Raw genomic sequence first — 27,981 nt, 5'->3', positions numbered from 1 at the left:
TTGACTTCCGGTTGCAGGGTTCGACTTTCCAGACCGAGAGCTGCGCGGGGGGGCTGCACCGGGGACCTCTGGGAATGAAACTTGAGCCGAAACTTGAGCACCCCCTTACCCCGACTATGGGCTACGTTTCCCAGAAGCCTCTACGGGCCACAACCCTTTCTTACCCATCCAAGGCCACCTGTTACTACCTCGACCGGTCGGTTCGCCCCAATCCTTGGAGGATGCTCAGGCGTGGCTGGGCGACCGAGACTGGGCTTCGTTGAAGCTTGGAACACGACGCGACTCGAGACGAAAAAGGTTGTGCCTGCCCAGGCCCTGCTTGGATTTTTTTCCTCCCCCGGACTACATTTCCCCGAGGGCCCCTCGGTATGTGCGGCTTCCGTACGAAGTTGGCTGGACCGTGTGAGTTGGCGGGAGTTCGGACGCAAAGGATTGAGGCATTTCGAGGTTGCTTCGCTCACTTGTTTGGGGCGGATTCCATCAGACTGGCGTGAGAGGATCCCAGAGAAGTCATCGGTGAGGGGCCCGGGGTAGGTCTGGGTTTGTCAGGAGTTTTAAGTATGGATGGCTGTCGGGCATGTCCAAGCAACGTGCCGGCGCTTGAAAAATAAAGCCTGACGGGGAGAGGGTGGCATCCAGGCCGCCAGTCCACACTGAGGGGTGGGAGATGTCGGCCGAGTGCCAGCACGGGTGGGTGTGGCTTCAGGCTGGCTCGAGGTCGGATGTCTGAAGGTCAGGAGTGTCGCCGCTGTGTGGCTGCCTGCCTGGAGTGTCTTTTAATTTCATGGCTGCAGTCACCATCTGCAGTGATTTTGGAGCCCCCAAAAATAAAGTCTGACACTGTTTCCACTGTTTCCCCATCTATTTCCCATGAAGTGATGGGACCAGATGCCATGATCTTCGTTTTCTGAATGTTGAGCTTTAGGCCAACTTTTTCACTCTGCACTTTCACTTTCATCAAGAGGCTTTTTAGTTCCTCTTCACTTTCTGCCATAAGGGTGGTGTCATCTGCATCTCTGAGGTTATTGATATTTCTCCTGGCAATCTTGATTCCAGCTTGTGTTTCTTTTACTAATTTCTTTTTTGTAAAAGAAATTTTAGGGGTCCAGGTTCACTGTAGCCTGTTTGCTTCCAAATTTCTAACAGCATGGAATGCCTGCCAGCCCCTTTCAGATCTTGATATTTCTCCATCCCTGCCCAAATAGAAATAACCTAATTGCTCTCTGTGAAGATTAAAGTAATACAATAAGTGAAGTCACTCAGTCGTGTCCGACTCTTTGTGACCCCATGGACTGTAGCCTGCCAGGCTGCTCCATCCATGGGATTTTCCAGGCAAGAGTGCTGGAGTGGGTTGCCATTTCCTTCTCCAAAAGTAATACAAGTTTCTTGTAAAAATTCCAAAATTTGAGTAAGTTATTAAAGTTTAATGCCCATGGTCCTACCATCTAGAGGTAATCATTATTATTTTATCTGCACATATGTGTGGGTGTGTAATTTTGTTTTCAGAATGGGATCAAATTACTAATAGAAGCAATTTAACTTATTGGGTGTTCACTTTGAGCCACTTGTAGCTGAAAGTTCTTGATATGTTATCTTGTTGGATCCACATAACAACCCTATCAGTCAGGTATGAATGTGAATTCTGTGATTTTCTTTTTCCCCCCGCCACATTTTAACTTCTTTGAAACCAGGATGGGTTTTCAGTTCCTGGCAAGTTATAGTTTAATTGATGGCATTTATTTCTTTCCTGGTACATAAAGTAATGGTGGGTTTACAAACAGTGGCATGTCAGATTTGATGAAATTTGGTATTATTCTAAGTTGACAGATCAGAAAATAGATTCTGTTGAGTCAGTTGCTCCAGAATTACAGTTAATAAATGGTACAGTTGGAATTTCTAAATTGCCTACTGATTTCTCTTGCCCATTTGTCAGTTTATACATTAAGCATATTAAGCATACATTAAGCAAAGTTCTTTTCAGAACTACTCTGTCGTTTATAGGTTGTTTTAGAAGTATTTTTTCACGGTTAATCTATTTTGTGTGTGTTTTCAAAAAGTGTTTTCTTTATGTCATGCCAGAAGGTCTTCTCTAATATAAAAATATAAAAGTCACTCATTTTTCTAAAGTACTTTTTGTCTAAACAGTTTAATCTTTAAGGTATCTGATTTGAGATATAACTACAGAACATTGGCTATAAAATTCCTGTGTGTGTATGTGCTCAGGCATGTCTGACTCTTTGGGAGTTTTTCCCGCTCGATGTGTCTGAGTTAGAACTCTTTTTTTTTTATTATTAATTCTGTCCAGTTGCTTTTCAGAACTACATATTTCTTTAGTATTGAAATATTTAGGCTAAATATTCTTTAGAAATTATTTAGAATTAAATAATTATTCTTTAGAAATTATTTAGATTAAATATTCTTTTCTTTTCTAAAGAATAAATAGCAAAAAAGAAAGAAAGAAGAAATACTCTCTCTCTCTTTTTTTTTTCCCCTTGGATAAATCTGTTTCTTCCTTTGTCTTTGACTTTTTTTCTGAATTCTGTGGAAACTTACTGAATTTGTCTTCGTATTTCCATTCTGGTCAGAACCTTCCTAAGATTCTGAGAAAGGGACCATATCTTCCCCCTCATTTCTCAGCACATTTTGGTGAGGAAGGAACTCCAGCTTCACTTTGCCCTTCAACCTTTGACTGTCTATTTCTCCCTCTATTTCCTCCTCTTAGAATTCTTGTTGTCCTTTCTCTGTATTAATGATATTTGCACTGCATAAAAGGGTAGAGCCTACCTTCATTTCTGCCATTTCTTAGCTCTCTGACCATGAACTTCCTCAAAACTTCTGTATAATGTAGTCTGCAGACTTTGGGGAATATGCTGATAATGGAAATTCACCTGAATGTGCCATTACACTGGCAACCTGGAGGTCCCCTAACTCCTACTTCCTGGTCTCCGCAACATCAGTGAGGTGGCAGAGCCCATTGAATCTGTCTCTTTTCCTGCTCCTTGCTCTCATGCCCTGCGACCACACCTCACTGTTTGTCTGCCAGGTAAAACTTTTGTGGCACGAGTAGTGCATTTACCTAATTGAACTCCCTGAAAGTATTAGTCGCTCAGTTGTTTCGACTCTCGTTGACCTCATGGACTGTAGCCCGCCAGGCTGCTCTGACCACAGAATTCTCCAGGCAAGAAAGAACACTGGAGTGGGTAGCCATTCCCTTCTCTAGGGGATTTTCCCCACCCAGGGATTAAACCCACGTCTCCTGTATTGGAGGCATTTCCAATGAGCCACCAGGGGAACCTCGATTGGACTCCCTAACTCTAGTTTATTCCTCCAAAATAAGATAGTCCAATTGCATCACTTCCATTATTCAGTGAATCCCTGTTATTTTCAGGATAAAACCCCAGCTCTTTCACACTATTGTTTATTTATTATAGTAAATATCTATATTTACTAGAGCACCAGTCCTAGTATTGGCCTATAGTAGTAAGTCAAGATGATATATTTAGTCCTGGCAAAGATGACCATCGTCCAAGGCCTTTCTTTTCTGGCCCCTTCAGATTTCTCCACCATCATGGCTGTCTACTCCTTTCCCAGCATCCCTCACCAGTTATCCCCATTAACTTATCTGTTCCTCAGACACACAGGATGCAATTTGTCTCCCTCTGTACCTCCAACTTAGCACATTCACTGTTCTTGGAATGCTGCTCAGTCTGTTTTCATTTGTTGGAGTTCTGTTCTTTTTCTGGGCCCCAGTTAATCTTTTACATGTTACGTGAAATTTTCCACATACCCCTCAACTTAAGTCAGTTAGTTCATTTCAAAGGAATTCTGTTTACAGAACTGCTTCTTTCCTCTCTTATCCTTCTACCTCTGATTTCCCCTCATAGTGTTGTGCTCTGCAGTGATAAACAGAGCAAACCAAGTGTTTTCTGCTTCCCTAGGTGCAGAGTCCAGCTCAGGGTTCTTGTAAAGGATCAGGAAATCCCTGGCTGCATGTGCAAGGGTCAGAAGTGGAAGAGCATCATCTGGAGGGCTGGAGAAATCTAAATTTAAAGCCCAGCAGTGCCACTGCTTACTGCAAACTTGAGTAAATTACTTACTTCACTAACCTAAAGATTCACGGGCCTTTCCTGAAGATTAATACATATAAGACACCAGGGACTAAAAGTGCTTAATGCACAGTAATTGTGCTTGAGACTCAGTGAGCACTGCCTATCAGCAGTAAGGCTGAGGGTAGGAATGAAAAGCAAGAAAGCCATGGATGATCTTGGCTGGGGACCAGGATGTACAGACCATGAGGATTCTGAAAATTATGGTTTCATGTAAAGCTGCAAGGAGATCCAACTAGTCCATTCTGAAGAAGATCAGCCCTGGGACTTCTTTGGAGGCAATGATGCTAAAGCTGAAACTCCAGTACTTTGGCCACCTCATGCGAAGAGTTGACTCATTGGAAAAGACTTTGATGCTGGGAGGGATTGGGGGCAGGAGGAGAAGGGGACGACCGAGGATGAGATGGCTGGATGGCATCACTGACTCGATGGACGTGAGTCTGAGTGAACTCCGGGAGTTGGTGATGGACAGGGAGGCCTGGCGTGCTGCGATTCATGGGGTCGCAAAGAGTTGGACATGACTGAGCGACTGAACCGAACTGAACTGAACTGAAAGCTGTCATTGGAAAAGACCCTGATTGAAGGCAAAAGGAGAAGGGGATGGCAGAGGATGAGATGGTTGGAAAGCATTACCTACTCAATGAACATGAATTTGAGCAAACTCCGGGAGATAGTGAAAGACAAGGGAGCCTGCTGCAGCCCATAGAGTCACAGAGAGTTGGACGTGGTGACTGAACAACCAGAACAGCAACAAAAGCCATGGCAGCCTGCATCCAGGTAGTTGAGCTTGGCTGAGGCTGCTGAGAACCTGCTGATCACATTGGTTGTCTGGCCCAGTATTGGTGATTCTGGACAGGGTCTTTGTGGAAAGAGGTTCTAGATTGGGTTCTCGGGGCCCTAGTTCTGGGATATGGGCACAAAGCCAAGGAAGTACTTGAGTCTTAGGCATGGAGGAGGCTGGAGGCCTCTGTTGAGGAATCCGTCCAGGGCTGGGCCTGCCTAAGTGTCCTGTGCTCTGGGCCTGCGGATGTCCTCATGTCTCTAAGAGGCTCCTCACCTGAGGAGCTTAGCATCTTCCTGATAGACCAAGGGCAGATCAGAGCAGGCTCTCCTGGGTTCAGATGAGCTCCTCATGGTGGAAAAGTTATTTCTTCTGAACACATTATGTACAAGTTGGATTCCCTGGAGTTCAGGGAAAGCCAAGGTTTGTTACTCTCCCTCAGACAGAGAAACAGAAAGGGACTCTGTGTTGTGTGTGCACACACTGGGTTGCCAAAAGCAGGAAGATAGGAACAGGGAAGGAGAGAGGAAACTTCATTTGCAGACTCTGAGGTCAGTATGGTGACTCGGGGCTGTTCTTACCTCTTCCTCCTTTCCCTTCTTAACTTGTATTTCTCTTGGGTGAACCCAGGATATAAATGATCTGGTTTGTAATCCTAAAAGCCATTACTTTTGTGAATTGATGTTTCTTCTCTCTCCTACATCAAGAGCATTTTTTTATTTTGTAAGATTTGAACTGTGGATTTCTTTTTCCTGGAACTGCTTGCTTCCCTGAGCCTCTCCGAAGAACTTGTTCCCCAGTTCTTCCAATTCCAATGAATGATGCTGCTGTCCCCTAAGTGTCTCTCTCTTCTCCAACAAATGTGTAACTGTTTATTTAGAAACCATTTAGCATTCCATAAGTGTATATGCTTCCAGCGGGAGTACTGATGGAATGGGAAAACCAACTCTTGATGGAAATGTTGTCCCTCTCTTGTTAGAGCTGTGCTTTGATGAAGTGGAGGTGAGTGGTTAAATGAGACTCCATATTGCAGACTTGGGTTTTCCAATTATAGTGGATGCATTCCAGTCACTCATTCATGTCTGACTCTTTGTGACCCCATGGACTGTAGCCCACCAGGCTTCTCTTCCATGGGAGTTTCCCCACAAGAATACTGGAGTGTGTTGCCATTTCTTTTCCAGGGTTTTCCAATTAGACAAGAAGGTAATTGATACTGATTTTTTGGATTCTTAGTATTTGCTCATATTTTGGGGGGACTGAGGATATGATAGACAAATGATAGATTCTGTGTATGCAGTTATGTGATAGTCCACACGGAACGTGTGGGTCCATTTTGAACTTGTGTAATGTTTGCTCATTGTGGGTCTCAGTGTACATGAGTTCCCAATCCTGAACCCCCCTCCCACCTCCCACCCCATATCATCTCTCTGGATCATCCCCGTGCACCAGCCCCAAGCATCCTGTATGCTGTATCGAACATAGACTGGCGATAGTATACATGTTTCAATGCCATTCTCCCAAATCATCCCACCCTCTCCCTCTCCCACAGAGTCCAAAAGTCCGTTCTAAACATCTGTGTCTCTTTTGCTGTCTCGCATATAGGGTTATCATTACCATCTTTCTAAATTCCATATATATATGTTAGTATACTGTATTGGTGTTTTTCTTTCTGGCTTACTTCACTGAGTTTTTAAGAGATAATTAAATCACATAAGCTATATTCAAATCCTATTTTCAGAGAGAGAGGTTTTTAAAGGTACCTTTGAATGATTCAGACTTTTAAACAAATTTCTTAAATGGGTAAATGCAAGGAGATGGTCACAGTGTTGTGTGCTGAACATAGCATGTGTTATGTACTTGCCTGTACAGTTTTATTTAATTGGGAAACACCGATTATCTAGACTTGGTTTATTCCCAGACCTGGCTGGATAATGAAAAAGGATAATACCAGAGAGGGTTTATCTGTAGTTGCAGGAATGTTTAAGAATGATTTGAATGACACAGGTACTGTAACCAATATTTTATAATAATTATAAATGGAAAATAATTTAAAAATTTTTGAATCACCATGTTATATGCCTGAAACATACAGTATTATATATCAACTACATCTCAGTTTTTTTAACAAATGGTGTGTACACCAAGAATGTGTACTGTGATCACCCATGTTTCCACACTGAACTGTCCATGTTTGTTTGTTTGTTTTCTAATTGAAGTACAGTCAATTTACAATGTTGTTAGTTTCAAGTGTACAGCAAAGTTATTCAGTTATATGTATATGTATCTTTTCAGATTCTTTTCCTTAAAAGTTATTATAAAATGTTGTGTATAGTTCCTGTGCTATCCTTATTGGTTATATTTTATATATAGAAGTAGTATGTATGTGTGTTAGTAGCTTAGTCGTGTCCAGCTCTTTGTGACCCCATGGACTGTAGCTCACCAGGATCCTCTGTCCATGGAATTCTCCAGGGAAGAATACTGGAGTGGGCTGCCATTCCCTTCTCCAAGGGATATTCCCAACCCAGGGATCGAACCTAGGTCTCCCTCATTGCAGGCAGATTCTTTACCGCCTGAGCCACCAGGGAAGCCCTATATAGTAGTATATATATGTTAATCCCAAACTTCTAATTTATCCCTCCTCCCACCTTTCCCCTTTGGTAAGCATAAGTTTATTTTCTATGTCTGTGGGTCTATTTCTGTTTTGTATATAAGTTCATTTGTATCATTTTTTTTTTTTTTAGATTCCACATATAAGCAATAACATCTTATTTGTTGTTCTCTGTCTGGCTTATTTCACTTAGTATGATAATCTCTGGGTCCATCCATGTTGGATGGATGTCCAAAACATGCAGATGGCTTTGTTTCATTCCTTTTTATGGCTGAGTGATATTCCATTGTATAAATACACCACATCTTTATCCATTCATCTGTTGATAGACATTTAGGTTGCTTCTTTGTCTTAGCTATTAGTGAATAGCTAAGTGTCTTAGTGCTGCAGTGAATACTGTGGTATATGTATCTTGTTGAATTATGGTTTTCTCCAAACATATACTCAGGAGTGGGATTGCAGAATTATATGGTAGCTCTGTTTTTAGTTTTTTAAGGAACCTCCAAACTGTTTTCCATAGTGGCTGTACCAATTTACATTCCTACCAATAGTGTAGGAAGGTTCCTTTTTCTCCACATCCTTTGCAGCATTTATTATTCATAGACTTTTTAATGATGGCCATTCTTACTAGTGTGAGGTGATACCTCACTGTAGTTTTGATTTGCATTTCTCTAATAATTAATGATGTTGAAGCATCTTTTCATGTGCTTTTTGCGCATCTATATGTCTTCTTTGAAGAAATGTCTGTTTAGGCCTTTTGCCCTTTTTTTTTTTTCTTTTGCCCATTTTTTGATTAAGCTGTTTGTTTTTGATATGGAGCTGTTGACTTACCATTTTGAAAGGTCCAGCGTGTCCTTTTTTTCCAAACAGCATTTTCCTATTGAATTGCTCTCTTAATTTTCTTTTATTTTCTTGTAAAGATTTTGGCTGATTAATTTCTGTGTATTTTTATCTATGGTTTCAGGATTTCAAGTTCAAACATGTGGTCATTTACTTCTCTCAGAAAGAGTGGGAATGCTTGCACTCTGCTCAGAAGAATTTGTACCAAGATGTGATGCTGGAGAATTATAACAACCTGATCTCACTGGGTAAGTTGATTTGTCCTCCAAAATTCAGAATTGGTTTTAAATTTTTATATTTATTATAATAATTTCTTGTGAAGTGAAGAAGTGAAAGTCACTCAGTTGTGTCCAACTCTTTGCGACCCCATGGACTATATATCCATGGAATTCCCCAGGCCAGAATACTGGAGTGGGTAGCCTTTCCCTTCTCAGGGGATCTTCCCAACCCAGGAATTGAACCCAGGTCTCCCGCATTGCAAGTAGATTCTTTACCAGCTGAGCCACAAGGGAATCCCAATTTTTTGTGAGTCCTTCCTAAGTGCTTGGCTGAATTAACAATTCTTCCTAAGTGCTTACCAAAGAATGCTTTGTCCCTTGTGAAGTTAGAAATTGGCTGTTCCTATATACATTATCATGTGTAAAACAGATAACTAGTGGAAAGCTGCTATATAACACAGGGACCTCATCCTGGTGCTCTGTGACAACCTAGTGGGGTGGTATGGGGAGAGCAGGGAGGCTCAAGAGAGAGGGGATATATGTATATAATTATGACTGATTCATGTTGTTGTACAGCAGAAAACAACACTGTAAAGCAATTACCTTCCAATTAAAAATAAATTAATAAAATAATTAATTCATGCAGCCTAGGAAAAACAAACTTAAAAAATAAATATCCAGGACCTGAAATAAAAAGAAAAAGAAATCAGCTGCTCCATTGAACTTTATCTTCATCCCCCTTTCCTCTTACCCTTAATTTTCTTAACTCCTCTTTCATGATAATCGTGGACTGATTTTAATTCTGGGACACCCACAACATACTTGATCCTTTTTTTCTTTCTTGAGCAGGATTCACCAATTTTAAGCCAGATGTGATCTCCTTATTGGAGCAGGGAAAGGAGCCCTGGATGGTTAAGGGCAAGGAGACAGGAGAATGGTGCCCAGGTGAGTAATAGAGACTCACATGGGAAACGCCATGGCAGATGTCACTCTCCTGACCTGTGAGAAGGCAGGCAGCACATCTGAGATGTTGTTATGAAAGCTCCCCAAGAAGCCTGAGATCTGGAGAAGAGAGTAATATGTAATGTGAGACTGATGTTTCACATGTCTTCCAATTTCTTGCTACTGTTCCTCATATTCCCTCTGATTTCAGGAAGGAAGTGCCTTTCTGCTTTGCTCCTTTCCTCCTTTCCATGAGATAACCATTTTCACCACACTTTGGGTCCAATTTTGTTCTGATTTTTTTTTTTAATAATTTTTATTTATTTATTTTTATTCTTGACTATGCTGGGTCTTCACTGCTGCATGGGCTTTCTCTAGTTATGGCAAGCTGGGCTTCAACTACCACTCTACACTCTACTTGTGATGTGCGGGCTTCTCACTGCAGTGGCTTCTCTTGCAGAAGTTGTGGTGCATGGGTTCAGTCACTCCTTGGCATGTGGGATCTTCCCAAACCAATAGGTGGATTCCTTACCACTGAGCCTCCAGGGAAGCCTTGGGAGAAATTATACCAATAGATAAACTGATGAACAAATACATAATTATAAAAATTGAGAAAAAGATTATGAGGGCAAAGAAAAGGATATAGGATAGAAAATTAAGATGTTTAGAATGAAAGAAGCTGGCCATGGCAGATATCCTGGAACAGAGAGCATGCAAAGGAGCCAAAACATTTCCTGAAAGATGAGAATGTAATTGGCATGACATACAAGTTGAATGGAGGCCAGTATAGTGAACTCATGGTGAGTGAAGGTGACAGTACCTCAAAATTAAGTTGAAGAGGGAAGCGGGGGCCAGATGCTGCAGAATTTTGCAGGTCTGATAGTGAATTTTGTATTTTAGGTGCAGGGGGAAGGCACTGCATTTAAACAGTGAGTCCCACATTTTGAGTTGCCTCAGAAATCAGTGAGGGAGATAGAAAAACGGACCAATAGCCATACATTTGGCAGACAACTATTATTTACTTTGTGCAGGTACAGTGAAGGGTGGACAGCCAGTACAGAAGTAAACAAGTTAAACTATAATCTGTTGAGTTTAGAGGTGAAGTATACTGATATCTGCAAGGTGACTTGATGTTTGGAGGGGTAGATAGATGTATAATAAGGCAAGTAGATCCAAACATTTATTATAGAATCTAGGTGATGAGATTATGGGAGTTCACTGTCTTCTGTGTTATGAAAACTTTCAAGCATAATGTTGGGGGAAGAGATAAAATGACATGTGATAAGTACACTGCAAAAAAGTACAGTAAGTAGATTGATGAAGGTCCTGTTTTGTAGAGAGTGGTCTCTTAAGTTGGCATCTAAATAGAGGTCAGAATGAAGTAATTGAAAGAGCCATGTTGATATCTTAGGGAAGATATTTGTAGGCAGAGATTCTGAAGGAAGGGTGTGCTTGGCAAATGTGAACATCTGGTTGGTCAGGGAGCTAGGACACAGTCAGCTCATGGGAGGGGATAAGGCAGTAAGGTCAGAGAGGTAGTGCAGGACAAGTTCTGGAAAGGCCCTGTTGGTCACTGAGGGATTTTGACTTTTACTCTGGGTGAGAAGAAAATCCATTGGATGATTTTGAGCAGAAGAATGACATGATCGAACTTATTTTTAATAAGAGCGCTCTGGCTACTGTGTTGGGGATGGGATATTTCCATAGGGAGCATAGTATTTCCATAAAACTTCCCTGGTGGCTCAGACGGTAAAGTGTCTGTCTACAATGTGGGAGACCCGGGTTCAGTCCCTGGTTTGTGTAGATCCCCTGGAGAAGGAAATGGCAATCCACTCCAGTACTATTGCCTGGAAAATCCCATGGACGGAGGAGCCTGGTAGGCTACAGTCCATGGGGTCGCAGAGTCGGACACGACTGAGCAACTACACTTTTATGCTAGGATAATGTTTTGTTAATCTTGGTGAGGGATGGCTCTGGACAAGGTGATTACTGTTAGAGATACTAGTAGAAGTAATCAAAACCTGGGGCTAGAGATGAGAGGACTTGCTGTTAGATAATGTCCTACTCCTTTAGAGTCTCATTTAGTTGGTTGATTCCTGGACATTACATATTTTTTAAAAAATATTTATAATTTATTTATTTGGCTATGCTGGATCTTAGTTGTGGCACATAAGATCTTCAATCTTTGGTTACCAACTTCTGGATGTGGCATGTGGGATCTAGTTCCCCAATGAGGGATCTAACCCAGACCCCCTGGGTTGGGAGTGCTAAGTCTTAACTGCTAGACCACCTGGGAGGTCCTAGACATTGTATTTTTAACAAGTTCCCCAGCTGATTCTCACCAGAAGTGAAAAGTCACTTCCTTAGGGCATCCCTGGTGGTGCAGTGACTAAGATTCCAGTGCTTCCAATGCAGGGGCCCTGGGTTCAATCACTGGTCAGGGAACTAGATCCCACATGCCCCAACTAAAGAGTTCACATGCTACTACTAAGACCTGGCACAGCCAAATAAATAAATATTTAAAAAATCACTTCCTTCATAAGCTGCTCTCATTTTCTCTACTCTTATTCCCCTCCCATCCCCCCCCTTTTTTTTTTTTCAAATTATAACACAGTGTTAAGAGCAATTTAAACCATTCACTATTTTTAGTTTGTTGTTTCTGCCTTGGAACTTTCCTTTCTCCTGCAACATGAAAATACTCTTTTCTTTGTTATCTTACAGACTGGGAATCTAGAAGAGAAGCCAAGACTTTATCTTTAAAGGAGGACAGTTATGAAATTCAGTCATTGCAGCTGGAGATAATAAAGAGACTTGTAAGCTCTAATCTTGAGTGTCCTAGAGTCAGAAATACCAGAGAAATCAGATGCCACTTGGAGAGGCTACCAGAAGAACATTTCAGACAAGCCATAATAACTTTTGAAGAAAGATCCACTTCCATTCAGCACACAGATCCTAGAGCACCTCAGACAGCTCCTACTGGAGCAAAATCCTGTGAATCCAAGGAATGTAAGACTTCCAGGTCCCAACCACACCAGAGTCAACATGAAAGAAGTCATAATAAGGAGAAAGACTCTAAATGTGGAGAATGTGAGAAAGCCTTTAATAGTAGGTCAGACTTGATGAAACATCAGAGAATTCATGAAAGCCAGAAAAGTAATGAAAATAAGGAAGGTGACTTTATTCGTGACTCTCAGATGATGAAATCTCAGAGCATTAATACTGCTGAAACCTCATAAATGTAAGGCATGTGGGAAAGCCTTTCATTCTACCTCACAACTTAGTAAACACCAAAAGATTCACATAGGTGAGAAACCCTTTAAGTGTATGGAATGTGGAAAGGCCTTTCCATCTACCTCACAGCTGAATTTACATCAGAGGATTCATACCAATGAGAAATACTACGAATGTAAGGAGTGTGGGAAAGCCTTTACCCATCCCTCATACCTTCTTCGACATCAGAGAATCCATACTGGTGAGAAACCCCATAAGTGTAAGGACTGGGGGAAAGCTTTTCGCTATGACACACAACTTAGTCTTCATCAGATAATTCATACTGGTGAGAGATGCTGTGAATGTAAGGAATGTGGGAAGGTGTACAGTTGTGCCTCACAACTGAACCTACATCAAAGAATTCATACTGGCGAGAAACCTCATAAATGTAGGGAATGTGGGAAAGGTTTTATTTCCGATTCACATCTTGTCCGACATCAGAGTGTTCATACAGGGGAGAAACCATACAAGTGTAAGCAATGTGGGAAAGCCTTTCGCCGTGGCTCAGAAATTACCAGACATCAGAGAGCTCACATGGGTGAGAAACCTTATAAATGCAAGGAATGTGAAATGGCCTTTACTTGTAGCACAGAACTTATCTGGCATCAAAAAATTCACACTGATGAGAGACCCCATAAATGTAAGGAATGTGGGAAGGCTTTTATTCGACGATCAGAACTTACTCATCACGAGAGAAATCATAGTGGTGAAAAACCCTATGAGTGTAAGGAATGTGGGAAGGCCTTTGGCCGTGGCTTAGAGCTTAGTTGACACCAGAAAATTCATACTGGTGAGAAACCCTATGAATGTGAGCAATGTGGGAAGGCCTTTATTCGTGGCTCACACCTTAGTCAACATCAAAGAATTCATGCAGAACAGAGGAGTGAGTGAAGACATGGGAAACCTCAAAATTTGGCATCTGGGAGAAGGAAATGGCAACCCACTCCAGTATTTTTTCCTGGAAAATTCTACAGACAGAAGAGCCTAGTGGGCTGCAGTCCATGGTGTCACATGACCAGAGCAAGCACACGTGAGGGGTTGGAGGGAGATGGCTGGTAGCAATAAACAGGTAGAACTAAAAATAAAAATTGACATCTGGAAATTTGTGCTAGTAAAACAAAAGCCTATGTAATTGTCAGGAATGTGGGAAAGCATTTAAGGACAACAGCTTAATATCACACTTCATACTGTGGATATGAGGCCTTTAATTAAGGGCCAGAATTTGATATGTATTCAGTTCAGTCGCTCAGTCATGTCCGATTCTTTGCAACCCCATGAATCACAGCACGCCAGGCTTCCCTGTCCATCACCAACTCCCGGAGTTTACCCAAGCTCATGTCCATCAAGTCGGTGCCACAACTGGGTATTGTTTTTGCTTTGGCTCCATCCCTTCTTTCTGGAGTTATTTCTCCACTGATCTCCAGTAGCATATTGGGCACTTACCGACCTGGGGAGTTCCTCTTTCAGTATCTTATCATTTTGCCTTTTCATACTGTTCATGGGGTTCTCAAGGCAAGAATAGTGAAGTTGTTTGCCATTGCCCTTTCCAGTGGACCACATTCTGTCAGACCTCTCCACCATGACCCATCCATCTTGGGTGGCCTCACATGGCATGGCTTAGTTTCATTGAGTTAGACAAGGCTGTGGTCCATGTGATCAGATTGACTAGTTTTCTATGATTATGGTTTCAGTGTGTCTGCCTCTGATGCCCACTCACAACAGCTACCGTCTTACTTAGGTTTCTCTTACCTTGGATGTGGGATATCTCTTCACGGCTGCTCCAGCAAAGCACAGCCGCTGCTCCTTACCTTGGATGAGGTCGCCCCTCCTGACCTTGAACGTGGAGTAACTCCTCTCTGCCCTCCTGTGCCCACACAGCCGCCGCTCCTTGGACATGGGGTTGCTCCTCTCAGCTGCTGCCCCTGACCTCGGACATGGGATAGCTCCCCTTGGCCGCTCCTGCGCCGTCACAGCTTGGTGCTCTCAGTCGCCGCCCCTTGACGTGTATTACTGATGAGAAATCTTATAAATGTTAGGAATTGGGAGGGGTGTGTCTGTATTTCAAAATTTATTAGACATCAGAGTTCAGTTGAAAAAGTGAAAAACTCCATGAAGATAAGCCAAGTGGGCAGACGTAGGAAGGTAGTGAAAATGTTAGACACAGAAATCATTGTAACTTTTCTGAACATGAAGGGTCATTAGCCTTTATGGGAAATCAAGTGTCACAATACAAATATCATATAGATGAAACATTTATCTGCTAAAATTAACCTGAACCGAATCAGAATGGGAAAGGATTTAACCAACATTTACGTCACCATTATTGCTCATTTCTTATAGGGCTAATTACTTAACCAATTAGTAATATTAGGATCATATTTCTTAGCATTGTGTACATTGTATCCCTTATCTGACTCATTGAAAATGTGCTAAATGAGAGCTGCATTATATTCTTAACTTTTTTGTTTTCCTAGTTTTGTACTGGAAATCCTGTAAGAGGAAGGCCTTACAGTGTACAGTGACTATACGAACATCTTATATCATCTTTCTTTATAGAATGTTAGATAGTTCCTCCTGGAGAAAAATTTTAAAACTGAAGCTTTTCATAGCTTGCCTTTTTCCCCCACCAGGGGATTCATAATGTAAGGAACTCCAGTATAATAAAAGTGAGCTACTGTAAGGTCAGAGAGATTTAGATGATTTTTTAAGACCTTCCAAAAAAACAGATATATGCCACAATCTCTGACCTCTATTCTAGTGAATTAGAAAATAAAGCCTCAGACAAAATCCATTTCTCTACAAGGAAATTTAAGATAGCTATATAAGTTTCACATTAAAAAGGAAATGAAATTATCATTTGGCAAATGAATGACAAAGAGACAACTTAATGTTAAAATTTGTAGGATGCAACCAAAGCTTTACTCAGGGAATTTAACTTCTTTCAATGTATGTATAGAAAATGGGGACAATTAAAAGCCAGGATTCATTCTCACTTTATTATAAATACTTAGTCCACTGCCAGTTCCTAAGAGGTTCTCAGTAAGCGTTTGTTGACCAGAGGAATGAGCGAGTGCATTCACTTGCTCAACAAGCATCCAGCTGTGGCCTCTTGAAGTGCTCTAGCAAAATAAGTGCAAAACTCAAAAGACACCTTGAAAACTTCTTGAAGTGAATGAGATTGTACCCTGGACAGAAAAAAATTCAAGCATCATAAGTGAGAAAGTATGTATAATTGCAGAAATGAAGGAGATCAAAGGGACTTCACCTGGTGGTCCAGTGGTTGAGACTTAGCCATCCAACACAGAGGGTGCCAGTCCAATCCCTGGTCGGTGAGCTAAGATCCCACAGGCCTCATGGCCGAAAAATCAAAACATAAAACAGAAGCAGTATTGTAACAAATTTAATAGACTTTTTAAATGATTCACACCAAAAAAGAAGCAATTAAAGAGATCAAGAAATAAGGCAGTATTTTGGCAGACATGTTGGTTGCCTATCCACTGGTATTAACCAGTCTCCCTTTTCTAGATGCCTGCTGCCCACCTAAATCTAAATGCCAGATGCTTGCTCTCCTAATTGCAACTGAGCTTATGTGTAATGGGCTTCCCAGGTGGTGCTAGTGGTAAAGAACTTGCCTGAAGATCCCCTGGGGTAGGGCATGGCAACCCACTCCAGTATTCTTGCCTGGAGAATCCCATGGACAGAAGAGCTTGACTGGGTACAGTCCATGGGGTTGCAAAGAGACAGGACTGAAGTGACTTAGCACCGTACAGTACACATACAGGTAGCAGTGCTGACCACCGAAGGCCTAAGCAAAAGACTCCAAGTGAGCTTCAGTTAAATAGTCTTTACTTACAAAATAGGAGGAAATGGCCTTCCCTTATACAGGACACATCTCTGTGTGATATCTGGGATTGTGGCTGCTTTAAAACCAGAGAATGCGAGAAGCTGAGACTGGCACAGGCGATAGAGTTGCTTGTGTTTGACTCTGTAGAGCTGATGAAACCATTCAGAACTGCTCTATGCTTGGTTGTATGTGAAATAAATTCCATGCCTCTCTGTTAAACATTTATATTCAACTTTGTATATCTGAGTCCTGGGAAAAGTATTTTCACATATAGTGTATATACATACACGTTTATTCAACTTTAATTAGTAAAAAAGTTTCAGTTCAGTCGCTCACTCATCGTGTCCACCTCTTTGCAACCCCGTGGACTGCAGCACACCAGGCTTCCCTGTCCACCATCACCAAGTCCCACAGCTTGCTCAAACTCATGTCCATCGAGTTGGTGATGCCATCCAACCTCTGTCATCTCATCCTCTGTCATCCCCTTCTCCTGCCCTCAATCTTTCCCAGCATCAGGGTCTTTTCCAATGAGTCAGTTCTCTGCATCAGGTGGCCAAAGTATTGGAGTTTTAGCATCAGTCCTTCCAAGGAATATTCAGGACTGATTTCAGACCTTTTTCAGATATTCAAATATTCAGAATGCTTCAGATAAATGTTCAGAAAATGTTTACATTTAGTTTTTTATAGTATATGTGAAATTATGGGAAAAGCATTTTCCTAAGTATTTTCTTAAACATATGTATATGTATACAACTTTGACAAGATGTAGGAAATGCTTGTTTACATTCAGCCTGTTACAGTGTATGCATATATTCAGTTTTTTTATAGTATGTCTGAAATCCAGGAAAAGTCGTATTTTCCTGAATATAGTAAGAACCAAGGAAAAAAACTGATGAAAGCGCTACAACATTTTATTCCTCTAGTACTAGAGTAACTTACAGATAAAATCTAACTCCTCAAGATTTTATAAAGAGTATCAGCTATGAGGCTAGCATAACCCCTGTACCAAATTTGGAAAAGGACAGCATCCAAGTCCAATCGGCTACAAAAATAATCCACTGTACTCATGGTATATAAATGTTCCAATTAAAATAGCAAGTCAAATCTAGCAGCCCATTAAAAGAAAACAGAGTGTTGTTGTTGTTGTTTTTAAGCTGAAATAAAATGGTTCATGACCTGACCTGTCAGTTTGTAGAAACTGTAATGTGTAAATGTAGTGTTTGCACATTGAAAACTAGACACTTAACTAATTCACCAAAAATAGTAAACTGTTAACAGCAAATGATACTCAATTGCTATGAGGTCGTCCATTAATTGTGCATCTGTAGACATTCACAGATTTTGGAATAATCACCATCCATCAGATTCCACCTTTGCCCATGCTTCAGAAATACATACTTTAATGTACACATATATTATGCAACAAATTAAATCGGTCATAACTAAACCAGTCAATGTACAATGTACAACAAAAATTCAAGCATTTTTTAAAAGAGGGAAATGATTACTAAAATTTATCTATACTTTCTCTACAATTTCTGATATTTTTTGAGTTATAATAAAAGTTGTAATGAATGTTAAGAAATGATTGTAGACTGGTGGTTGCCCAGGGGGAGAGAGGTGAGAGTGGGTTGGATCGGGAGTTTGGGATTAGCGGATACAAACTGGTATATACAGAATGGATAAACAACAAGGTCCTACTGTGTAGCACAGGATATTCAATATCCTGTGATAAATCATAATGGAAAAGAAAATGAAAAAGTATGAATCACTGCTGTACAGCAGTAATAAACATTGTAAATCAACTATACCTCAATAAAAAATAATTCTGATATTTTGCTCATAGCTCAGATGGTAAAAAATCTGCCTGCAAGGTGGGGGACCTGGGTTTGATCTCTGGGTCAGGAAGATCCCCTGGAGAAAGGAATGGCTATCCACTCCAGTATTCTTGCCGGGTGAGTTCCATGGACAGAGGAGCCTGGCAGGCTACAGCCCATGGGGTCACAAAGAATCAGACACGACTGAGCAACTAACACTTTCACTTTTTTTCTGGGATAACAACAGCAGTTAGGGTCTCAAGAGTCCATGAGGCACGCAAACTTTGTAGCCAGATGCTTATAGGGTCAATTTGTCACGGAAGTCCAGAGGTGGATGCATCTGGCTGTAGAGCCAGCAGTCAGTTTTACTTCACAGTGAGGCCACCATTGATGCCCAGTCCACAAACACCCTCCCCTCAGACTAGGGATAAAGTGTAAGGCATTTAACAGGCATCACCCAGGGAAGATTATGACCATTAAGCAAAATCCAGCAGAAAGAACATTCATTGTGAGGTAACACCACCCCTGCCTGTGGTTTTTGTCCAGCCTTGCATTACCATTCCACTAGTCCACCCTCAGCCCCATTGTCAGTGCCCAATACAGGCCGTGTACCAACGAACCACAAGGTTAATAAGATGATGCAGTCTCCAGTAAGATAGTGCATTCTCCTGGGTAATTACTTTAATAGCTTTAGGTGGGCCGGCAGGAGACAGGTAAAATCTGTCAGTCCCTTTCTTCTCTTTTAAAAAATACTTGACTGTGTCAGGTCTTAGTTGCGGCATACGGGATCTAGTTCCCTGACCAGGGACTGAACCCTGGCATTGGGAGCATGGAGTCTTAGCCACTGGACCACCAGGGAAGTCCCATTCAGTTCCTTTCTAATCCTATCCCCCACAAGATGGCAAACCCTAACCCCCCAGGCCTTACCTGCCAGTCCCAGGGCCATTTTATAACATGTTCCCCTGGGGGTAGATCCAGTGGTAAGGGCAAAAGTGAGTTAGTGTCCTGATCAATAGTTTCTACTGTCTCGGTGAGCAACAGTTGATTTCAGATTGTGTTGACTAGTTGTCTCAGGGTTCAAATGGCTTGGGCTCAGTGATGATTGTTCCTGGGATGTTGAAGTTCTAGTTCGTAGGGCTTGAGTTAGTTTCTGGTCCACACGTTGAGAGCATGGGCTTCCATCTCAATTGTTAAGGAGTCCCTTTATCCTTTCCATGAGCCCAGCAGCAATGGCATGGTAAGGTAGGTGGAAATGCCAAAGAATGTCATTTTTTATCAGCCCATTTCTAAACAGCATGCCTGGTGAAGTGGATTCCTTGGTTGCTATTGATGTCTGTGGTGAGGGAGGGTCCTATATGTTGCACACAGCCGTTCTAGACCCCAAATAATGGTGGTTGTTGACACTGCTACACAGTTCTGGGAGGCCTTTTGTAATGTCTTCCACCTGTCGTAACACATTGTGGACTGCATATAGAGGTTTCTCTAACTCACTATATCGTTGCTCTGCCCCTTCCCTAGCTGGGACCAGAGACCTAAGGTTACTAATATTTTGCATTTTCCTAGGCCCCAACCAAACCCTTCCAGGTAACTGGCTAGGTCCAATTCCCAAGCCTATCCTTGAGGTAATATCCCTAAACCCTCTGTCTGTAATTGTTCAGGGGTGAGGGGTCAAAGGCATGCTTGTCTTTGTAGATAATCCAGGTTCTTGTGTTTTATCTATATTCATTGTCATCCATGTGCAGTCAGGTAAGCCACAAGCATGGGTAGCTACTGGAAGAAGACTGCAGCTACTGGAATATCATTGATACAATGGAAGAGAAAGACATCTCTCCTGGTAGTCAACTTCCCCAGGGCCCCACATGCTAGTGAACAGCCACCTGGGGATTACCCTCACAATGTAACTTTCTTTAAAAAATCAAAGCAATACTTTATTAAATGAGTTATTTTACACAATATAAAACATCAACATAATTACAACTGTAAAGAAAATGTTATAACAAGGACGGAGTGAATTTCAGATTTCCAAATCAGAGTCAACTGTACACTTACATAGAATTGTCTTTGCGTGAAGTCCAAAAGGAAGCAACATATGAGTGTTTCTGTATATGAATTCCCGAGTCCCTTCGCTGTTCACCTGAAGCTATCACAGCATTCTTAACTGGCTATACCCCAATGCAAAATAAAGTTTAAAAAAAAATAGTGTAAATTAAAATATGAGTAGAGTAAGAAAAAAGTGTTTCTGTAGCCCCTTTGTTTTTGCTGATCAATAGTTTATTAGAAAAGCAGCGACAGATGTGTTAACCAAGGTGTGAGACAGTAGAAGAGTCAGAGGTGTCATGAATTCACCTGTAAACAGTTTTATGCCTGAACATCAGCTAAGTCTAGAGGAAGAGGAGTTAGGTATTTGCTCTCAAAGCGCTGCTTAAAGGTCTTGTGCGTGCATGCCCAGTCTCTCAGTCGTGTCCAACTCTTCTGCAACTCTATGGACTGTAGCCCGCCAGGCTCCTCTGTCCATAGAATTCTCCAGGAAGAATACTGGAGTGGGTTGCCATTTCTTGCTCCAGATCTTCCCAACCCAGGGATCAAACCCACGTCTCCTGCATCACCTGCATTGGCAGGTGAATTCTTTCCCATTGAATCCCCTGTTTAAAGGTCTTAGGATCTGGAAAGTGTGCCCTACAGACAGTGCAGGTATATATTAATATATTTATTAATATATATTCATAGTATTCTATTAAATAGAATATTAAGGCAGCAGCCTTTTCATCAAGTCCTTGTTTCTTATGTCCAACTTGCTTTTTGGCATTTTTCTGCTGAAACTGAATATTCTGCCATCACTAAGCTATAACCAGGTGGGTTCAGTCCTGTGTTGCAGAAACCGCAGCACAAGGGGGCCAGGAGAGGTGGCTGGAGGGAGAGAAAGGGGAGCACACCCAGCACCACTTTGGCCTCTTCTACCTGCCAAGGAGGGGCAAGCAGAGAGACCAGAGCACCACAGCCCATGCCTCCAACCTGCTGCCCCTGCCTCAGCCTTGGGGCAAGCCAATGCCCCCCACCACAACTTTCTATTCCCCTTCTTTATATCCTGATCTCTTGGTGATCAGTGGAGTTTCCTCAGCCTCTTGGCTGGCTGAACTGCAAGCCTTGTAGATGCCCAGCCTGGAGACTGACCAATGAGCCCAGAGACAGCGACAGAGACATCAGTGGTTTATTGGACAAGAGGATCTTACTGAGCTGAAGTAAGGCCCTGGAGTGACATGCCCACTGTGTGCATCAGAACACAGCAGCCGACACTACTACACAGGGGAGCGGAGGCTGCCATTTACAGGGGGAATTGACATCAGACTGGCATCAGTTACCAAGGGAACCAGCAGCTAGGGAATGTCCCTCACAGCCTCTCAAATTAAGAACCATCACAAGGGCAGATATTTCCCTTTTATAAACTAGCAGCTGGAACCATTCAGGCCTGAGGATTAGAACAATTGCTAGTGGGGGCGCAGGTTAAGCACATTCATGTGAGCAAGGTGCAGGTGAAGAAGGGACTGGTAAAGTAGGGGCTGCACAAAGCAAGAGAACAGCCATCCTGAATGACCTGACTATACACAGGCCTGTCAGAATGCTTTTGGGACTTCCCCGGTGGTCCAGTGGTTAAGAATCCATCTTGCAATGCAGAGAATGCAGGTTCAATCTCCAGCTGGGGAACTAAAATCCCACCCTGCATATCCCAACTGAGCCACACCCTCTGGAGCCCAGGGGCCACAATTAGAGAGCCCATGTGCTGCAGCTATTGGAGCCTGCATGCCACAACTGGAGAGTCTGTGGGCCACAATGGGAGATCCTATGTGCTGCAACTAATACCTGATGCAGCCAAATAAATAAATATATATATGACAACAAATAACAAGTGTTAGCAAGAATGTCAAGGGAACCCTATTGGTGGGATTGTAAATTGGTGCAGCCATTCTGGAAAACCATATGGAGATTCCTGAAAAAAATTAAAATCAGAACTACTGTATGATCCAGCAAATCCACTCCTGAGTATATATCTGAAGAAAATGAAAAACCTAGTTTGAAAAGATACATGCACCCCCCCCCAATGTTCATTGCAGCGTTATCTATAATAGCCAAGACATGGAAGCATCATCAACAGATGAATGGATAAAGATGTGGTAATTTATATATAATGGAATATTACTCAAAAGAATGCAAATTTTCCATTTGCAACAACATGGATAGATCTAGATGGTACTATGCTGAGTGAAATAAGTCTGACAGAGAAAGACAAATACTCTATGATTTCACTTACATGTGGAACCTAAAAAGCAAAACAGAAGAATTGGCATAACCAAACAGAGACAAATTTATAGATGCAGAGAAGAAACAGGTGGTTGCCAGAGGGGAAGGGATGGGAGGAGTTCAGAAATAGGTGAGGGAGAGGAAGAGGCACAGACTTTCAGGTGCAAAGTAAGTGAGTCACAGGCATGAAATATATAGTGCGGGAAATATAGTCAATAACTATGTAGTATCTTTGTGCGGTGACATATCACAGCTAGACTTATCATGGTGATAATTTTGAATTATATAGATATATCAGATAATTATGTTGCATAACAGGAACAAACAGGGACTTCCCTGGCAGTCAAATGGTTAAGACTCTGTGCTTCCAATGCAGGGGATGCAGGTTCAATTCCTGGTCAGGGAACTAAGATCCCACATGCCACGCAGCAAGGCCAAAAAATAAATAAAAATAATTAAAAACAAACAAACAAAGGAACAAACAGTGTTGTAGGACAACTATACTTCAAAAACAAAACAAAACAAAAAACCAAACATATTCATGGAAATAGATTTGATTTGTGGTTATCACAGGTCGGGCAGGAGGTAGGGAGAGGGGCACTTGGATGAAGGTAGTCAAAAGGTAGAAACTTCATAAGATAACTCCAGTTATCTTAGGAAACTCCAGTCATAAGATAAATAACTAGTAAGGATATGATATACAATATGATAAATATCATTAACACTACTGTATATTATATATGAAAATTGTTAGAGGAGTAAATAGTAGGAGTTCTTTTTCATTACAAGGGAAAAAATTTTTTTCTGAGTATTTCCCTGGTGCTTCAGTGGCTAAGATTCTGTACTCACCCTGGGTTCCATCCCTGGAGATGGAACTAGATCCCACGTACTGCAACTAAAGAACTGGCATGTTGCAAAACAATCAAAGTGCCACAACTGAGACCTGGCCCTGCCAAATACATAAATATTCTTTAATTGTTTCTTTTTGTATCTATATGAGACGGATGTTCACTAAACTTACTGTTATAATCATTTCGTTATAGATGTAAGTCAGATCATTATGCTGTATACTTAAACTTATCCAAAGCTGCAATGAATTTTATCTCAATAAAAATGGAAAAAAGTGAATGACTACAATTTATTCTCTACTGAACTCGGGACAGTCCCTGATATGACTCATTCAGTTTTTTTCCAAAAAGAAATTTATGATTACCAATGGGAAAACATGGAGGGGAGAGGGATAAATTAGGAGCCTGGGATTAACATACACACTACTATATCTAAAATATATAACCAACAAGGGCCTACTGTATACCACAGAGAACTCTACTCAATATTCTATAATAACCAACATGGGTGAAAAATCTGAAAAAGAATGAATGTATGTATACATATAACTGAATCATTTTGCTGTACACTTGAAACTAACACAACATTGTAAATCAACTATACACCAGTAAAATTAAAAATAGAACATTAAAATAAGGTATTGCAATGTTTTAAATCAAACATAGTTTCCAATAGCAGACAGTACAAAACATAACATCACCTCTCATTTGAACTAAAATGTCAAATTTTGGATTATTTATTTTTTGAAATTATAGGCTCTTTATTGTCAAATTCAGAATTCTTTGATGGTTTCTTAAACAGATAAAATCTGCTTTCTCCCCTTGGGAAATGTCAGACTATAGTATATCTGAGAAATAGTTTAATTACTTCATGTCAGCTTGATAAGTTGCTGATCTTTAAAAAAAATTTTTTGTTTTTCTTTTTTAAATTACCAAAGTATAACACATTTATAGGAGACTTGGAAAATATAGAACAAAGTCACATATATTATGTTCCACTCTATATTACAATTATTTTTTTAAGCAGATAAATTAAGACTTTTAGTTGGAGGACTTCCCTGGTGGCTCAGTGGTAAAGAATCCACCTGCCAAGGCAGGAGACATGGGTGTAATTCCTGGTCATATCCCACATACCATGGAGCAACTAAGCCCGTGTGCCACAACTACTGAAGCCCATGCCTCCTAGAGCCCGTGCTCCACACAAAGAAGCTGCTGCAGGGGGAGCCCACGCACCTCAATGAAGAGTAGCCCCTGCTCACAACTAGAGAAAAGCCGGCAGAGCAAGGAAGACCCAGCACAGCCAAAAATAAATGAATCAAATAAATACATAGAAAAATTTAAGATTTTTATTTGAGGATTCAATATCAAGCTCTCAAAAATTAATAGAATGAATACACAGAAAAGTAGAAGGATATAGTAAGCTGAAAAGCACTGTGAACCCATTCAACATAATTAAGATTTATACAATTTTTACACATCAGCAGGGTACAAATTCTATTCAAGTTCCCATAGACTATAAACCAGGAGGTACTGGAATATATCCAGGGACATAAAACAAGGTGCAAAAATTTTGTGGTCTAAAGGTATTGAAATCATATAGAGTCTGTTCTCCTATCACTGTGGAATTATGTTAGAAATCAATATGAAAAGAAATTTGAAGATAACCGACATATTTTCAAGTGCAATGTGACATTTACCAAGAGAAATCTTTGTATAAGTCACTGCTCTTTAATGCAAAAATTACCACTTATAATTAATGACCGTTCCTACTGCTTTAACTGATCAAATGTCTAATACACATAAAACATTGAAAGTTCTTCATATCTTACAGCAATACAGTGGAGAGATCTTGTCCCTGGATTGTGTAAACCTAAAACACAAGAAGCTTCTGGATCAGACCAATAAGAATCAATAAGATCAGCTTATTCTCCTTTGGTGACTGGATTTTATTTATTTGGCTGCTGCCTTCCAGGGCAAACACAAACTTCTTTATTGAAGTCTTTCCAAATCACAGGTAGACTGCCAAACATTTTCCATTTTGCTCCAGGATTTTTTTCCCTGAGCAGTAAAGACTTCAACAAATGCACTTCCCAGACACTCATTTGTGAACCTTCCCACAGAGAGATTGGGGAGCAGAGAGTTCAGGGCTTCTGGAAATTAAGGTGATCCTGATACCTGGAAATTGATGGGTGGGAAGCACTGTGCCCCATGGGCAGAAAGCTCTTTTCAGCTCTTGCCAGCTCCACCCTGGGTTCAGGTGGGGCCCCAGGTCTGGGTGAACACTACGGCCTGGGTGGGTTTCAGTGGCACCCCCGCCCTTCCCCCCGCCCCCAACCAATTCTGTAAGGAGCCTACGTGACAGGGTGTCCAGATGCGGAGCCTCTGACAATCCTCAATATTTTCAAAAAATTTATTTATTTATTTTGGCTATGCCAGGTCTTAGTTGTGGCATGTGGGATCTAGTTCCCTGACCAGGGATTGAACTTGGGCCCCCTGCATTGAGAGCCCAGAGTCTTAGCCACTGGACCACCAGAGAAGTCCCTCAATTTTTTAATTCCTTCTATGAATGGAAAAAATAATCACTCATGCTAGTTTATCCCCTTATCTGAGTACAGGGAAGTTTGCTTTCTTATGCAAATTATGACTTCTTATGCAAACTATGCTAGAGTCTGGTGAATTTATCAGGGGCTCTTTAAAGAGTTCTTTCCAAATGCAGCCACATGAAAATGTTACATTAAGGGAAATAGTGGATTTTGAAAAAGAATAAAGAACTGATTTGTACAGCTTAATCCTAAAGAAAACCAACCCTGAATATTCAGTGGAAGGACTGATGCTGAAGCTCCAATATACTGGCCACCTGCTGCAAAGAGTGAACTCATTGGAAAAGACCCTGATGCTGAGAAAGATTGAAGGCAAAAGGATAAGGGGGTGGCAGAGGATGAGATGGTTACATAGAATTATCAACTCAATGGACAAGAGCTTGAGCAAACTCTGGAAGATACTGAAGGATACTGCAATCCATGGGGTTACAAAGAGTCAGACAGGACTTGGTCACTGAACAACAACAAAATATCCTGTTAATGGCAGATACATCAGCAAAGCTGAGAATTAACTATATCCTGTTTTAATTGATTGAAAAAATTGTTACAGATGAAAAAAAAAAAACTGTTACAGATGATCTTAAGGCTCTGATTAAATAAATAAATGTTCCCTGGTGGCTCAGATGGTAAAGGATCCACCTGCAATGCGGAAGACCTGGGTTGCTTGATCCTTGGGTTGGGAAGATCCCCTGGAGAACAGAATGGCTACCCACTCCACTATTCAGGCCTGGAGAATTCCATGGACAGAGGAACCTGGTGGGCTACAGTCCATGGGGGTCGCAAAGAGTCAGATACGACTGAGTGACTTTCACTTCACAACTTCCTTAGTGTTGCAATCAACTTAGCTTCTGGTCAGTCAGATGAAAAACTGAACCCTAAAAAAAAATTTTTATTGTTAAGATTCATACACTTATACAGGTGTCCTCCAGCCAAATACCACCACCAGGAACATTCCTGTAAAAGAACAAGTTGGGTTTACTGTTCATTGCAGCAAAGAACACACACCATTGGGAACCATGGGGGTGTGTCCACAAGAAGGTGCTAGAAGGCTTGTTCTTGTGTTTATTGATTTAGAGAAGGTTTAAGGAAGTGAGGCTTTGTTCTGGGTTGGATGTAGTCAGGAATTAGGGCTAACTTTTTTTTAAAGAATTGAAGTAAAGTTGATTTACAATGTTATGTTAGTTTCTGGTGCGCAACAGTGAGTCAGATATATATGCACACACACATACACATATGTGTTCTTTTTCATATTCTTTTCCATTGTGTAAACTACAGGATATTGAATATAGTTCCCTGTGCCATACAGTAGGCCCTTGTTGTTTACAACTACATATATTAATAAATCTTGTCTCTGGGTGGGTTGGGGGGGGGCGGGCAGAATAAAGCAAGGTTAAAATTGCAATTGGTAAAGAAATAGCAGTCATTCCTATTATCCAGGAGCATGTTTGGCATTTTGTGGTTTGAAAAATGTTCCTGTTTTATCTGTTTCAGTATTATTACAGATCTTGTTTTTGTCTTGACCCATTGGAGTCACATAGTTGCCTATCTGCTGTTGCTAAGTCACTTCAGTCGTGTCTGACTCTTTGCAACCCTATGGACTGTAGTCTGCCAGGCTCCTCTGTCCACAAGAGTCTCCAGGCAAGAATACTGAAGTGAAGTGGGTTGTCATGTCCTTCTCCAGGAGGTCTTCCCAAGCCAGGGATCAAACCCAGGTCTCCCACATTGCAAGCGGATTCTTTACCATGTGAGCCACCAGGGAAGTGAGGTCACTGAAAGTCACCAGGAAAACACCAAGATGTAGCTGAAGGGAC

The 27,981-nt window shown here is 41.3% G+C and overlaps 2 protein-coding genes across 2 annotated transcripts in view; one reads left to right on the top strand and one right to left on the bottom strand.

Moving 5' to 3' along the window:
• Positions 1 to 27,981, bottom strand: part of LOC138095962 (uncharacterized) — a 406,275-nt gene that overhangs the window by 154,479 nt on the left and 223,815 nt on the right. The window lies entirely within an intron of this gene.
• LOC138096104 (zinc finger protein 568-like) lies at positions 117 to 13,578 on the top strand. Its single transcript, XM_068992199.1, is given in 6 exon segments — positions 117 to 200; positions 358 to 516; positions 8,460 to 8,583; positions 9,403 to 9,498; positions 12,217 to 12,718; positions 12,720 to 13,578. Coding segments are annotated over 6 exon segments (1,782 nt in total). The 3' UTR covers positions 13,537 to 13,578.

This window comes from Capricornis sumatraensis, chromosome 20 (assembly GCF_032405125.1).
Source record: "Capricornis sumatraensis isolate serow.1 chromosome 20, serow.2, whole genome shotgun sequence".
In the NCBI taxonomy this organism is placed as follows: domain Eukaryota; kingdom Metazoa; phylum Chordata; class Mammalia; order Artiodactyla; family Bovidae; genus Capricornis; species Capricornis sumatraensis.
This window is presented reverse-complemented; position numbering and strand designations above follow the sequence as displayed.